Genomic DNA, 15,373 nt, shown 5'->3' with positions numbered 1-15,373 from the left:
GCAAACAAAACAACTTAAAAGCACCAGATTACTTTGCTACATATGTGAATGAAATGCAACTTTCTATCAGTTTTTGAAGTATTAGGTACAAAGAGAGTCATTAGCCGAGGTAAAATTAATAATATTGAAAGCATTAATACAATGATTGATATAATTAATGCATGAATACGCAATTATTTAATTGATATTGATGGATGTTATTTGAGTATCAAAAATTAACGTCTTAATTAGGAATTTCCCCCGATAACCTTATGGTTATTACCAAACATACTCGTACCTCTAAATAGGTATTTAGACAAATAGACACTATACAGTTACAGGTCCTGGACCAATGCGGGTTTGCCAATGATAATCTAAAAAGTATCATTATGCCCCATGATGTTTAATGGCTAAACTGCCCGGTTATACTGGATGGACTTTAGAATAAGAATAATTACTTTTACGATCTAATCGAAAAAAGGTATCTAAAATGGAATTCAATAAAAATTACAAAAAGCCAAACCAATTTGCGTTTATTACTTCGTAATCTCATAGGTACTCTCAAATAATCCTCTTATACCTCTTATATTATACCTACATACACCCTACACTACACTTTATACTCTTTTTTTAGAAACACATCTGTTAATTACTAGTATTCTAGTAACAAACAATTGTTTACTCTTTAATGTCACTTTACCAATTATTGATAGTAAATTATTTCTGATTTCAAATTAAACATTATCTTTAATTTCCTCTAACAAAGACATTTAGTAGGTACAATACAATACATTATCAGTAAATCACAGTTTTATTACGTCTGTCATTATCTTTTCATTATCACTTTGCCTTCTAATTTACAATAGCTGTATTCATTATAGTCGAACTATCTACTATTCGTCTGATAGTGACCATTCACGATATTCTCTATGTATGATAGCTCAGTGGCATTTACGTTAGTAAAATTGAGGGAGTGGCTCTGTGTGTCCTGGACGCGGGCCATCGCTTGACGAAGAATCTTCTGCAGTGGACTCTGAGTTTGCACCAGCACGGCGTAGCACAACACTTGTCTGCCTTGTTCATTGTATACTCGCCAACGCAAATAGCCCCTTTGATTCTGGAAATCATAAGGATTTCGTAGCGTTAAAATTATTTCGGCCAATCACTGCAAAATAGAGTTAGTCCAAGATAAGTCTGCAATGATTTTGATAGCATATGCAGTGCAAGTGTTATTTAATACGTCATAATTCATAGAACTTTGACGTTTGAAATAACACTTGCATTGCGTGTGCTATCAAAATCGTTGCAGACTTATCTTGGTCTAACTCTATGTATCTGTCATTAAAAGAATACATGGATCGAGTTACTCCATATAAAAGTGCTAGTCGCTAATCATACGTCACCGCAGACATTATAATACATACCTATGGCTTAAAATAAGCCAAAAAAAAATTGGTTACAAACAACTCATCCAAACATTATCAAACTACACAACGGGACTTAATCGCGTATTTAAGTTTTAAGATTTACCTCCGACGTTTCGAGGACGGCGTTGTCCCCGTGGTCTCGGAGAAGACTGGCTCAAGTTGACATCAACCTCTTCTAGCCGCGCGAGTTTTTCGAACTACCCGGACTTGGTCTTGTTTATCAGTTTGAACGTTTTGCGCACTAGGGATGTTACTCTGTCGACACACAACACTAACGATATTCGATTTATTGACTGTCGATATTCGTTTCCGCTTACATTTACTAATGAGATGTTAAAACCCTCGTCCCGATTAATATTGCAATGTTTTTTGATTTCAATGGCTTCCCGCACTTTTCTACTGTAGAAATGGCGATCCGTGGAAAGGATTTTAGGGTTATGCAGCTCAATCCAGTGGTTTGGTCCTGACTCCAGCAAATGCTCAGCTACGGCAGACTTGTTCACCTGACGATTTTTGACAGCTGCGATATGTTCCTTAACTCTTTCTGCTATGGTGCGCTTAGTTTCTCCGATATAGGAACTACCACAACTGCAATCTATTTTATAAACGCCAGGTGACTGGAACGGAATAACGTCCTTCGGTGACCTTAGGCTCCCTGCAACTTTAGATAAAGGAGTGTACACCGTCTTTATAGAGTACTTTCCAAGTACTGTGCCAACTTTATCCGTTACCCCTTTTACATACGGCAAAAATGCCGGCTGTCTGGAGACATCAGGACGTTTCCCTCTTGCCTTTCGTCTGGGTTGCCACTTTTTTACCTTGTACCCGTTCCTCCTTAGTACCTCCTCCTGAATATGAGACATCTCACACTTTAAATATTCAGGGTCACACAAATTATGTGCTCTGTTTACTAGCGAGGTAACCACCGATTGTAAGTGACGGGGATGGTGGTGAGAAAGGGCGTTCAAATACCTGTCAGTGTGCGTAGGTTTTCTATAAACAGTATGAGTTAGGGTTCCGTCTACTCGACCAATCACTTTCACGTCCAAAAACGGCAAACTGCGCTGTGATTCTAATTCATACTATACGTGAACTTCGTCTTCGGATGAATTGAATTTAGATATCGGAGTAGTTGCTCCACCTCCTGCTTCCCACCCTTCATAATACAGAAAACATCATCCACATATCGCTTCCACAACTTCACTGCCCAAGGCTGCAGGTTTATACTGGCTTCGATATGCTCTATCCAGATATTTGCCAAAACCGGTGCTACAGGGCTACCCATGGCTACCCCATCAATCTGGAGGTAATGCTTTCCACTATACAAAAAGTAGCTTCCTTCCAAGCAGTTCCTCAGCAACAAATCTTAAAACTTAAATACGCGATTAAGTCCCGTTGTGTAGTTTGATAATGTTTAATAATCGTGAAAGTTTAAATCAGTGTACTCATCCAAACAGTTTTGCAAGCCCATTGGTTTGGTTGCGAGAGGTAGATAGATTTAAAATTAGCAGGAGTAATTACTGTTGAATTCAAGCAAGTTTTTAGTAAGTACGCCACGCTACTGTGGACAGTAAAGTACTAATTTGATATATCATAATTTATGTTTATGTCCGAGTAATTAACTGTGGCTTATTGTTGTTTTTATTTTCGTTAGAGTTATCTAACCCATAACATAAGTATACGAGCCCCGATGCACATGTTTTCGTCTAGTGAGACCATTTTTTGAGGTTCTCGCGTTTGTTCAAAAATAATGTTTTTGTTTAAAAATTACTCATATTTAATACTTATACTAATGTAATTTAATTTTATATGGTAATACTCTGCAATAACTAAATCCAAATACAAGAAATACCGTTTGTACCGAAAGAAAAAAAATAATGATTTTTTATTTTTTTATTGACGGGTAGGATTACGACATATGTGAAAAGGGCTATTACTAGGGAAAGCAATAGGGCTCTGCCAATGTACTGACAATTTTGTTTCGAGCCCATGCATGGAGCAGTGCTGTAGGAGAGGACAATACGATTTGGACAACGTTTTTGAAAAGTCCTTTTTTTCAGCAATAAAAGTCTCATGAAATTTTATTATACGATCAAAATAAACTACATTAAACATTGCTATTATGGTTCCCATTACTGGGTCATTTTATGTTCATGTGTAAAATTTATTAAAATAAACAAAATTGTTGCGTGGAACTAGACGAAATAATTTGCATCGGGGCTCGTATGTATGCGCGATGACCAAAAATGAGTCTTGGCCTCCAACACAAGAGCACGCCACTTTGCTCGGTCCAGAGGGCCTACCGCGAACCACGTTCGACGTGTTGCCTCCCTGTCACACTTACGTACGAATTTACATGTGCAACAGAGAGGCAACACGTCGAACGTGTTTCGCGGTAGACCCTCAGAGTGGTATCACGCCAGCTCACGGAGATCTGCCTCCACTCTATCTGCCCAACGATATTTAGGTTGACCACCAAGACGGCGTAATTATATATAATTAATTATAATTATCACATATACTTAATTATAATTATGCTATAATGCTATAAAGCAGCGGTCGGCAACAAGCGGCCCGCGGGCCGCATGCGGCCCGCGAACCTGTCGCTTGCGGCCCGCGAGCCTTCCTGGGTATTTTGTATGTAATATTGACAAACGACAATGTCTGCTAAAGTCACAAATATTACCAAAGTGCGGCCCGCGTCAACTTCGTTAACTACTATGTGGCCCTTGGCTGCTAAAAGGTTGCCGACCGCTGCTATAAAGCAATAAATTTAAATTTAGTAACTACCAGAAAAACAACCATACGGCTCCGAACATTGTAGCCTTCAATTTAATTAAGAAATCCATTGTTCTAAATGGAAATAGATTTTTTACTTCTAAGAATAAAAACATAGGTAGGGATGAGTGGCATCAATGCCATTCGTACAAAATTTGATTGCCCCGTTTTTGCAGGTTCAACTTTCACTAGACAGACTCTACAACAATGACGGAGTGGAGGAAGAATGGCCCCATAGTTACCTTACCGGACTGGCAAAAAATTAATTAAATTGGTCAAGCAGATCTTGTCAGTAGAAAAAGGCGGCAAATTTGAAAAATGTAGGCACGAAGGGATATCGTCTCATAGAAAATTTGAATTTCGCGCCTTTTCTACTGACAAGATTTGCTTGACCATCTATACTTACCTACCTATGCACCATGCACCAGCAATTCAACTTTCATTAGACAGACTCTATTTTATTTCTGTACCTAATTTAATAAAAAAAAAACATAATGGATGCTATAGTTGAATTATCGAGAAGATGGAATTGCATTTGTAGTGGTTGTATGCTGATAGTACAAGAAAATAGAAAATTTAAATATAGAATGCCTGTAAACAAACAATACTACTACATATGCAATTCCACGCTCTCGATGATACGACTATAAAGGCGGTGATCAACAAATTTGATATTTAACCTAACTAAATACAGAATCAAGTGACACACATTAGACTTCCTGCAGCAATCTAGGGGGAAGCGGGGCAGCTTGATACACCTTTTTTTGAAATTGATTTTAGGCCCCAAAATGAACTCAAAATACATTATTTTTGTACTTAGTAGATGACAAATTTACTAAGGTATACAAAGTATATCTTTTTTTGTTAAATTTATGGCCAGTAATAGAGATATATGGATTTTAACAAAAAATGGGATTTGTTCAATTGTGCCCCACCTGCAGGGCACTTTGATACATTACATGGGACGTGAATCAAAGTGCCCCGTAAGTGTTTCAAACTGCCCCGCAGAGCACACGTTACAGATCAACTCAGTTAGCTGACCAGTAGTAAACTTTTTAAACATTATAAAATGTCTATTAAGTGCGGTGCTATTAGAACATACTACAGTTATTAAGCAGGTGCACGAAAACTACAAAAAAAAACTTTTAATTAAATCAGTGTCAGTTTTTGACAAAAAGCTACTTGAGTTGTTTTAACTTTTCTTTGTCAATTTTCTTTCTCATTGTACGTTCGCACTATTCACAAAAAAATAATATTAATATTTTTCTTAACATAAAAACTGGCAGGGTCACTTAGATACACTAGAGGGGCACTTTGATATGTTCAAAACTGCCCCAATCTTTATTGTACCAAAGTACCCCAATGGTCAAATAAAATAAAAATCATTTATTAAAAATATACTATTAAGTATTACTTTAAAATAATAAGCTAACTTTATTACTGAATAAACATACTTAGCGCTCATTATGATGATCATCCGATAAAGTCTAAAATTTCGCACCACAACTCAATAAAAAATCGGGCAAGTGCGAGTCGGACACGCGCACGAAGGGTTCCGTACCATATAAAAAAAAATAACAAAAAAAAAAGCAAAAAAAAAACGGTCACCCATCCAAGTACTGACCACTCCCGACGTTGCTTAACTTTGGTCAAAAATCACGTTTGTTGTATGGGAGCCCCATTTAAATCTTTATTTTATTCTGGTTTTAGTATTTGTTGTTATAGCGGCAACAGAAATACATCATCTGTGAAAATTTCAACTGTCTAGCTATCACGGTTCGTGAGATACAGCCTGGCGACAGACGGACGGACGGACGGACGGACGGACGGACGGACGGACGGACGGACAGCGAAGTCTTAGTAATAGGGTCCCGTTTTACCCTTTGGGTACGGAACCCTAAAAAATCATAACTTATTTACTATGCGACCCCGGAAACACGTTTTCACGCACCTAGCGACAACGGCTGGCAGGAGAGATGTGCCGAAGCTGGTACCTCACTCACACATACAAAGCCACGTTTTAGCATTGTAGAAGGTGAACATAAGTTTTTAGTTAAGGAATTAGTGTGGGTGTTCAAAACTGCCCCTTGTGCCTATCTACCCCGCTTCCCCCTACTTATTTCAAAATCCCAAAGATGAAAATGAGCTGTTCAAACGCCGAACAATATCGCTACCTACCAAAGTTACTGTTGAAATGATCTACTATACCTACTCGTTAATTCATTGAGGGATTCAAATAATGATAGGTAGGAATAGAATAATTACCAGGGCCATATTGGTGGGCACGGTCATAACAATCAAGAATCAAGTGACACACATTAGACTTCCTGCAGCAATCTACTTATTTCAAAATCCCAAAGACGAAAATGAGCTGTTCAAACGCCGAACAATATCGCTACCTACCAAAGTTACTGTTGAAATGGTCTACTATACCTACTCGTTAATTCATTGAGGGATTCAAATAATGATAGGTAGGAATAGAATAATTACCAGGGCCATATTGGTGGGCACGGTCATAACGCTGGTAAAAGAAGTGACCGCGTTGGTTCTTACTGGACAATGTACAGTTACACAGGGCTCTGAAAAATAGAGAAATGTAATAAGAAACGAATAGCTACAATGTTATAAAACCCCCCAAGTGCGGGTCGGGCCACGTTTTATGGAAGGTTCCGTACACAAGTCAAAGCCATACAAGCAAAAATTGTCAACCGATCAGGCGACCATGTTCAAACTCATTTTCATGGAGAATATTTGTTCAGCTTTATTTTCTTTAATTTTTCTTTTTGTTTATACGCTCGGTTCAAAAGTTAGAGGGGGGGTGAACCTAGTGGCGGCGCAGATAATACACCTACATATTCACTCCATTTCCTTCCATAATCACTCAAATATGTACGATACCTAATAATTTTTGAGATAAATGGCTGTTACATAGGACGGGCAGCTGGACATGACGAAACTATACAGTGTGGAAAAATCGAGTGCCACATGGATGGCAACTACCTTAAATATTGTAAATAGCACATTTTGTGTAAAGGAGACTTTCCTTTGTTTTTAAAAACAATAAATTCTGCATTTAAGGATTTATGAAAAATCGCTTGCCTCAGGCGGGACTCAAACCGGTCAAATGTGACAAAAAATAACGTGCCGTATTTTATGATGCAGATTGAAAGGTTTACTGATAAGGTTCATTTTTAAATAACAAATACAATCAGAATAACGGAAGGCCATGAAAACTAACAATTACCTTTTAAATTTGATTTTTTGTCACATTTGACCGGTTCGAGTCCCGACTGAGGCAAGCGATTTTTCATAAATCCTTAAATGCAGAATTTATTGTTGTTAAAAACAAAGGAAAGTCTCCTTTACACAAAATGTGCTATTTACAATATTTAAGGTAGTTGCGCGCCATCCATGTGGCACTCGATTTTTCCACCCTGTATAAGGGTTCCTTTTTTGCCATTTTGACTAAGGAACTATTTGAGAAAATAAGTATGTAAATTGGTGAATTTACCTGGAGTAACATTTGTTTTTAAGTTTATCAAGTTGATATTGATCACCACATCCTGGTCGAGTTGCGTTGATGAGAAGCCTGAAACGAGATTTTTATTAATCCAACTTCTACGTAAACTTTATTTGTATCACTCCTATTATAGGATTATAGGTATCTACCTCACCCTCAAGATACTGAAATGACAATTTCGCATCTTAAGTATTAATCATCATCTTCCTCGCGTTGTCCCGGCATTTTGCCACGGCTCATGGGAGCCTGGGGTCCGCTTGACAACTAACCCCAAGATTTGGCATAGGCACTAGTTTTTACGAAAGCGACTGCCATCTGACCTTCCAACCCAGAGGGTTAACTAAGGCCTTATTGGGATTAGTCCGGTTTCCTCACGATGTTTTCCTTCACCGAAAATTAAGCGACTGGTAAATAATAAATATCAAATGATATTTCGTACATAAGTTCCGAAAAACTCATTGGTACGAGCCGGGGTTTGATTTTAATAAGATCCAAAATGTATATAAATGTGTAGGTATTTGACAGAGCCTATATCCTTATACTTACCAGCATAAAACTTCACGTTGACAGGAACATTTTCGCCCAAGGTGACCACGCAGGGCAGTCTCATGCCGCACCCATCTATGTTAACTTCATCCAATTCGTACGCTGATCCTGGACATAGATGAAAGCAATAATAAGTAATATATCATTTTCATATAATTTAGGGATTCCTTATTCTTTTTTGGGGGGTAGGCACGGTACGATCTCAAGCTACCTGGCCAAATCAGCTTTGTTTGACCTAAGGAAGAATCGTGTCTAGCTGCATCGCCTGAGATAAAAGTGCATACTCACTGCACTTAATTACCCTACGAATTCAATTTCAAAAAATTATAAATTTTGAAAGGTTTTATTTCGGAAACTACTAGATGTACAGAGACAATTCTAGTCTCGTATTGTAGCAAATTTAGTTCACTTTAAAAACGTCCTGAGAAGGCACTATCAACAACTAGTCCTTTAGGGTTATAATCGACCAAATCTAAAAGAAAACCGAAATTTTCGCGGGTTTTTCAAATATTTGACAAAGTTGCGTTCGGCGCTCGAAGTCACAAACTTGTAGGTATTATTCATTGGGCCAACACCATAAACACGTCTGCAAAAAATCAGAACTACCGGATTTAACGCAAACGCGAAATGTACATATAAAATTACTTTATTAATATCCCATAGCCATAGGAGCGCTGCACTTGGATTGAAAACTTAGCATGAACCGACTCTACATATTTGCGCTTTCTGCTGTAAACAGCAGCGAGCTGAGGTAAAAACCTCAGTTGATTAAGTGAGGGACTAGGGGGCTGTTCATAAATTACGTCATCTATTTTTGACGATTTTTGACCCCCCCCCCCCCCCCTAAAATCATCCAAAAATCATGCTTCGAATGACCCCGTTTCCTCCTACGTCATGCTACCATCATCCGATGTCCAGACCCCCCCCAATTTGAAATGACGTAATTTATGAATAGCCCCTATGGGCGTGTAACCTAATAACCGCAAATACCTACCTGATGGATAGATAATAATGGTGGCAAATTTACTTACATAATAGGAATAGATATAGAATAAAGAACTAATATTAAGTCACTGCATATAGCTAGTAAATTAAGACAGATGTATTTTATGCGACGCTGCACAACTCGTGCCGCTTTTAAAAGGACATGGACTAATAGTAGGTATTAACAACGACCGTTATCGGCGTTAGTCTATAATTGACGTTATTCATTTATTCAAATCAATACGACCGGACTAACCTTAGGTAGATAAGTGTCTAATAAGACTCCTATAAATTAAAATCATGAATAATATAGATACTTAGTCTAATTCTAATATGTAGGTACGGTACCTATAGGTATATTTATTATTTACAAGATCGTTTTAATGCAGTTGAAATCGATTATCGAGAATAAAAAAATCGAAGGTAGCTTCGTGTATTAGTTTATAAGTTAGTATTCCAATTGTACGTAGCGCCAATCTTGAATAAATACAATAAAATTAGGGGAAAAATGAATAAATTATCATAATATTCATAATATTAGTATATGTACAATAATTTTAGGTAATATGGACATATAAGTACGTTAATATATATGTTGCAGTCAAAAGTGTGAACTGGTCAAAAGAACTTTTAACCGACAAAAACAGGCAAAACTGCTTTTGACTAAGCATGTTGGTCAAAAGTAATTTTACCTGAAAATCATACCTATTTCTGGCAGCAGTTTCGTTTTTAGGGCGTAGCAAAAAAAAATAACCCTAACCTACCTATCTCTGGGAATAGTTTCGTTTTTAGGGCGTAATAGCAAAAAAAATAACCCTAACCTACCTATTTCTGGGAGTACTTTTGACTGATAGTAACAGTCACAATTACTATTAACCAATGATTTTCAGGTAAAACTACTTTTGACCAACATGCTCAGTCAAAAGCAGTTTTGCCTGTTTTTGTCGGTTAAAAGTTCTTTTGACCAGTTCACACTTTTAACTGCGACATATATATTATGTACCTAAGTATTATTGATAAGTAGGTACCCAAATTCTGATGCACTTTTGTTATCGTTTACAAAACATTTAGCCGTCTGAAGATTATCTAAGCTGAATCTAAAGGATTAAGATTATAATATATTATGTTTTTGTTTTATTTGTATTTCAAGTCAAAATTTAAAAAGGCAACCCAGGCGGCGTACTAGGTAGATATTACTCGGTAAGACAATCTAGGTTTCAAGTTGCTTGTTATTTTGTACAGAAATATGTACCTATAGGTATGGGATTGGATCTCTAGCTCAACAGGTCTAAACTTACATTGTGGATACTAATTAATATGGGGTCATCCATTAATTACGTCACACGAATTTCAAGGTTTTTTGACCCCTCCCCCCCTCCTTGTCACACTTGGTCACTTTTGGCAAACTCCCCTGGTGTGACGTCACATTTTTTCAACGAAATCGGCAAATCGAATTAAGTATTATTAATTTTTTGACAAAATATTAGTAAATTTATAACCCAAAACTGATTATGAAAAAAAATTAAACTAATAAAAATGATTATCGTTCCAAAAACTTGCTTTTGAACTGTACAGTAAATAAAATGATTAAAATAAAAATTTGGTTACTGATGAAGTTAAAGTGACGTCACAAAGTTTGTGACTCCCCTCTCCCCCTTGTCACAACATGTCACATTTTCTTGACCCCCTCCCCCCCCCCCCCCTAAACGTGTGATGTAATTAATGGATGACCCCTATTATTAAATATTAGGTACCAAGTAGGTAACTCTGTTTGTTAACGTTTTATCGATAAACTAGCCAACCGATTTTGACGAGATTTGGCATGTAAGTATGTAGAAACATAACTTTTTTAGAAATCTACCGCTTAAAGCAGGGAGGGTTATGACACAGACAAATGCCCAAGCGAGCGGATCCACCAGAAGTCAGAACGCAGACATAGCTACTAGGTATTTACTACACCTAGTAGATAAGTAGAACAATAAACTTCAATCACAGCCGCAATCTTAATCTTTTATAATAACCGGAAGTCAATAAGCGGACGAAGATACTACTATTCAATAATTAATTAATTGTCATATTGTTTATTAGTAATTCCGAGTCAGAGTCACTAATACTCACTACCGTATATCGGGTAATTCCGAAAAACACCCGTAATTTCATCTTTACCAGTAGAGTCCAGTTTCGAAGTTAATCGGCCTTCGGAAGTAATTCGATATTACCCAAATAGGTATAGCGCACTGCAAAAGTGCATACCCACTTTATGAATGGAATTTCATTCACAATGTGGGTAGTATGTTCTTTTGCAACTGGGTACTAGTTACGTTTACGTACGTGTAGCGTATCTAAGTTAGGGCTCATTTAGACGATGCGAGAACTAGCTTGCGAGTTTCATTACATTGCGGGTTTTGATCGGTCGGTCAAATTGGACGTAACCAATAGTCCGCAATGTAACTATAAAATCTAAAAATCGCATGCGAGTTCGCGCGCCGTCTAAATCAGCCCGTGTTGTATTATTAGATTTATTATGTAGGTAATAGTAGGTACTACTAGTAGATTCTGATGATTAATATTATTAGTATTAGGTACTTATCTCTTTACCTTGATTTACAGATTACGGGAGCCTTAATTAGCTTCAGCACGCTTCAGTGAGCAGTTATATTTAGGTACATTACAAACTGAAATCGAATAGAGATTTTTCACAACTACATCATATTATTTGTAAAATTACATGAAATCTATTACTTACATCATTGTCTTCTATTTACCTGAAACCATAACTATAACTAACCTATGTTAGGTGTTTCAGTTCCGAACCTGGTAGTGAATTAACCCCGGATAGATAAAACAGCTATTTCTTAGCGGTGACGGAATCCTGAAATGTCTCTCTATTTAATTGCTTGTATTGATTGCTTGAAATAATTTTGATTTGTGGGTAGTGGATCAGGATAATCAGTTTCTAGAATATGTATCTGGGGTAGAGCAATTGAAAAGGTACGGAACCATTCGCGCGGTGGGAGACGTTCGCGTTCGACAATATTTCCAAATAACCGATTTGCAAGACCGAAGTGATCGAAGTTCTGTACGGTGCTCTAAGAACGGAGAACGGTCTCGAGATTGATACAACTTTACTTAGAATTCAGTTACTCAGCGCGTAAAGTATAGTTATTAAGACGAAACAGGAGCTGAGTTTTAAATATTTTAGGTGAATATACCCGTCTCGCTAACGGAAGCGGCACCTAAAAGTAGTGCGATAAGGACAAGGCGAAAAATCCTGCGTAAAAATCTCAAAAATCGAGGTTTCGTACTCCTCTGTTTCCTCCTCCAAAACTTAACCAATCGTAACCAAATTTGGAAATCTAAATGATTATGAAATTATCTGTGTCAGACCGTTTTGCTTTTTTGGCTAATTGATATCAGTTTTGAATGCCACGCCTCTCATTGCGGCATAGTCAATTAGGCCATTTTGGCCATTTTTGAAGGGCTCTAGCGCCTTATAAAACAAAAATATCAAAAAAATCAAAACGGTCCGACACAGATATTGACAATATTAATCTGTGTTGAAAAAATCATTGCTCTAGCTTCAAAAACCACGGAGGAAAACGAGGAGTACGTTTGTATGGAGAAATGACCACTCCCGTTGGCTCTTAAGAACTCACCACAATCCTCAAATACCACTGCCGCTGCTATATTTCCTGCCGCCAGCAGCAGTATAAGATTGAACAGAAACATTTTTTTATGTTAACAAAATATACTCGCGCGTGACAACAAATGCTTTTGAAACTGAAATTATATCAACAGGCGCACGCCAACGTAGGTATGTATAAGTATAGGCGAGTACAATATTATCACCTGATAACGCCAATTCAGCCACTGTAAATCTGATGCATTGGACGACGTTGATTAATTATTACAAGTCAAAATTAATATTAATTTGCGCCATGACTCATGTGGAAAATGTAAAATTACAGATAAAAGTATGACGTTACTAGATGCACGGAAATATGTGATGAAACTCACGTATGTACATATCCGTTTCCTATTCAAAATTCTACATCAGATTTCCTGTAAAGTAGGTTATTTATAACTTATAACGATTCTATTTTATATCATAAATATATAAGGTACTTTGATCTCAAAAATATCATTGATCTCATCTAATCACCCGACTGTCGTAAGGAGGGTTATGTTTTTCGATCGCTAATAGGTATATAATTATGTACAGTACCCGCTGTATACAAAATAAGGGGTGCTAAAAGCTAATCGTTTTGCTGACTGTACGTTACGTACAATTCTTCGGTATACAGTATACCTTCAATCTGCCTTCAATGTATTGAGGTGTCATTAGATTCGTATGTATTGCTTTCCATGATGCAATATCATGGACGACTTAGGCAGGTACTAACCAAATTAACTAATAAGATCATCGACAAGTCGAATTACCTAACGAAATAAAAACCCCACTACGGTTAGGTTCTGTGAATGACCACAATTTTCCGTGGACATATGACATGTGTGTGGTACTGGTACTACGTACCCATATTTGAATTCCAACCGTAAGTGACCGCATAATATGTCATCATATACGCAAAGGTTGTCTGGAAGATATTACTCTTTAGCGATAAATCTGCCTCTACCTATAAGATAAGTAACCAATTATTGTTTTATTCCCGAAACTGTAATTTTAGAGGTAATTTTATGATATAGCCGGTCAAACAAGTTTGTATTGGATCCTATACATTTCACGACTCTTTTCTTTCCGCACAGACTCTAAGCCAGGGAGGCGAAACTTAAAAGAGGGGTACCTTATACATGGAAACTAGCGCAGTCAGCGTTATGTTTACAGCAAACATTTCCTCACCTGATGCTTCCATATAAATCAACTAGATGGTGTCACCGCAGAAAAACATGTTTGCTCCTTTGTCTGTGGTGTCTTAAAAAACATGCATCCAGCGGGCTTAGCAAGGTTGTACGACAAGGTAGTTATCACGCAATAGGTGTGGATAAAACGGCCGTTATCGTCGGTTTTATCGTCCATACTATGGTTGCAGACGATATATGGAGTTATCCACATTTGACAGCGGTAGATGATAGAAGACAATTTGCATAACATGGTCGTTGGATAAGATGTGGATAATTTGACAGATTGTCCCATTTTGACAGTTCAACTTAGTTAATTTTAACTACGTGCTTCTTAGATGACGATAAGCCTTGTCGTGAAAGCAAAAGTAGTGAATAATCATATTTTAAGGTATAAATTACAGGTAAATATCAGTTTTTCTATGATTATATTGAGAGTTATTAGTTACAATGTTCCGCTGTATATAATATTGTCAATATTTTCTTCGCAGGGAAGTCAAATTTTATTATTCCTACTCGCGGCTGCTGTTGAAGAAAAATATCGTAAACAGCTTTAAGAAACACTTGCAGCCCATTTGATATGACGGACGAAGAGTTTCGGCATATTTACAGAGTGCGTAAGGAGTGTGCAGTGCATTTACTTATGTGCCGAATTTAACGCCGAGCTTCAAAACGGTGATGGGTTACCTACCAAAACATCTCAAAGGTAAAGCTATAAAATTGCAGTGTTTCTTATAAAGTTAATATGTATTCTATGCATAGACTCTATTATATTTGAAATCATTGATTCTATGTAAAACAGACGTCTTAATGACAATGCTACTAAACTCTTCAATACTAGGTACCGGCCTCATTATTATATGTAAAAGTTAGTATGTTAAGATATCTGTTGTACAATCTCTTACTTATGCTACTAACCTACTAACAGAGGTTACTTAAGCTACTATTTACTTCAACATTCATATCCTAACCTCCGAACCTAAGGGGGAAAATCTACTTGACAAAATTAGATTTACAGTACCGGTCAATAACATATCACCTTTGTGTGTTTTTGTATGAACTTGTAGTAGGTTAGTTTGTAGATTTCATATTTTACTAGTCATTTTATATAAATAATATCTGAGAGACCGAGCTTTGCTCGGAAAACATATAAAAACTCAAAAATGCGTGTTTTTCCAGAGATGAGACCTAGCTAAATTGATTTTTCGCCCCCGAAAACCCCCATATAGCAAATTTCATCGAAATCGTTGGAGCCGTTTCCGATATCCCCGAAATATATATA

General features: G+C 37.1%; 1 protein-coding gene across 1 annotated transcript; it reads right to left on the bottom strand.

Moving 5' to 3' along the window:
- Positions 1-771: 771 nt before the first annotated feature.
- Positions 772-13,201, bottom strand: LOC134799226 (uncharacterized). Its single transcript, XM_063771610.1, has 5 exons — positions 12,891-13,201; positions 8,251-8,358; positions 7,696-7,773; positions 6,675-6,763; positions 772-1,096 (listed from the first exon to the last, which is right to left on the bottom strand). Exons 1-5 carry the CDS (start codon positions 12,961-12,963, stop codon positions 866-868), a joined length of 579 nt encoding a protein of 192 aa, XP_063627680.1. The 5' UTR covers positions 12,964-13,201; the 3' UTR covers positions 772-865.
- Positions 13,202-15,373: the final 2,172 nt, after the last annotated feature.

This window comes from Cydia splendana, chromosome 18 (genome assembly GCF_910591565.1).
Source record: "Cydia splendana chromosome 18, ilCydSple1.2, whole genome shotgun sequence".
NCBI lineage: Eukaryota > Metazoa > Arthropoda > Insecta > Lepidoptera > Tortricidae > Cydia > Cydia splendana.
This window is presented reverse-complemented; position numbering and strand designations above follow the sequence as displayed.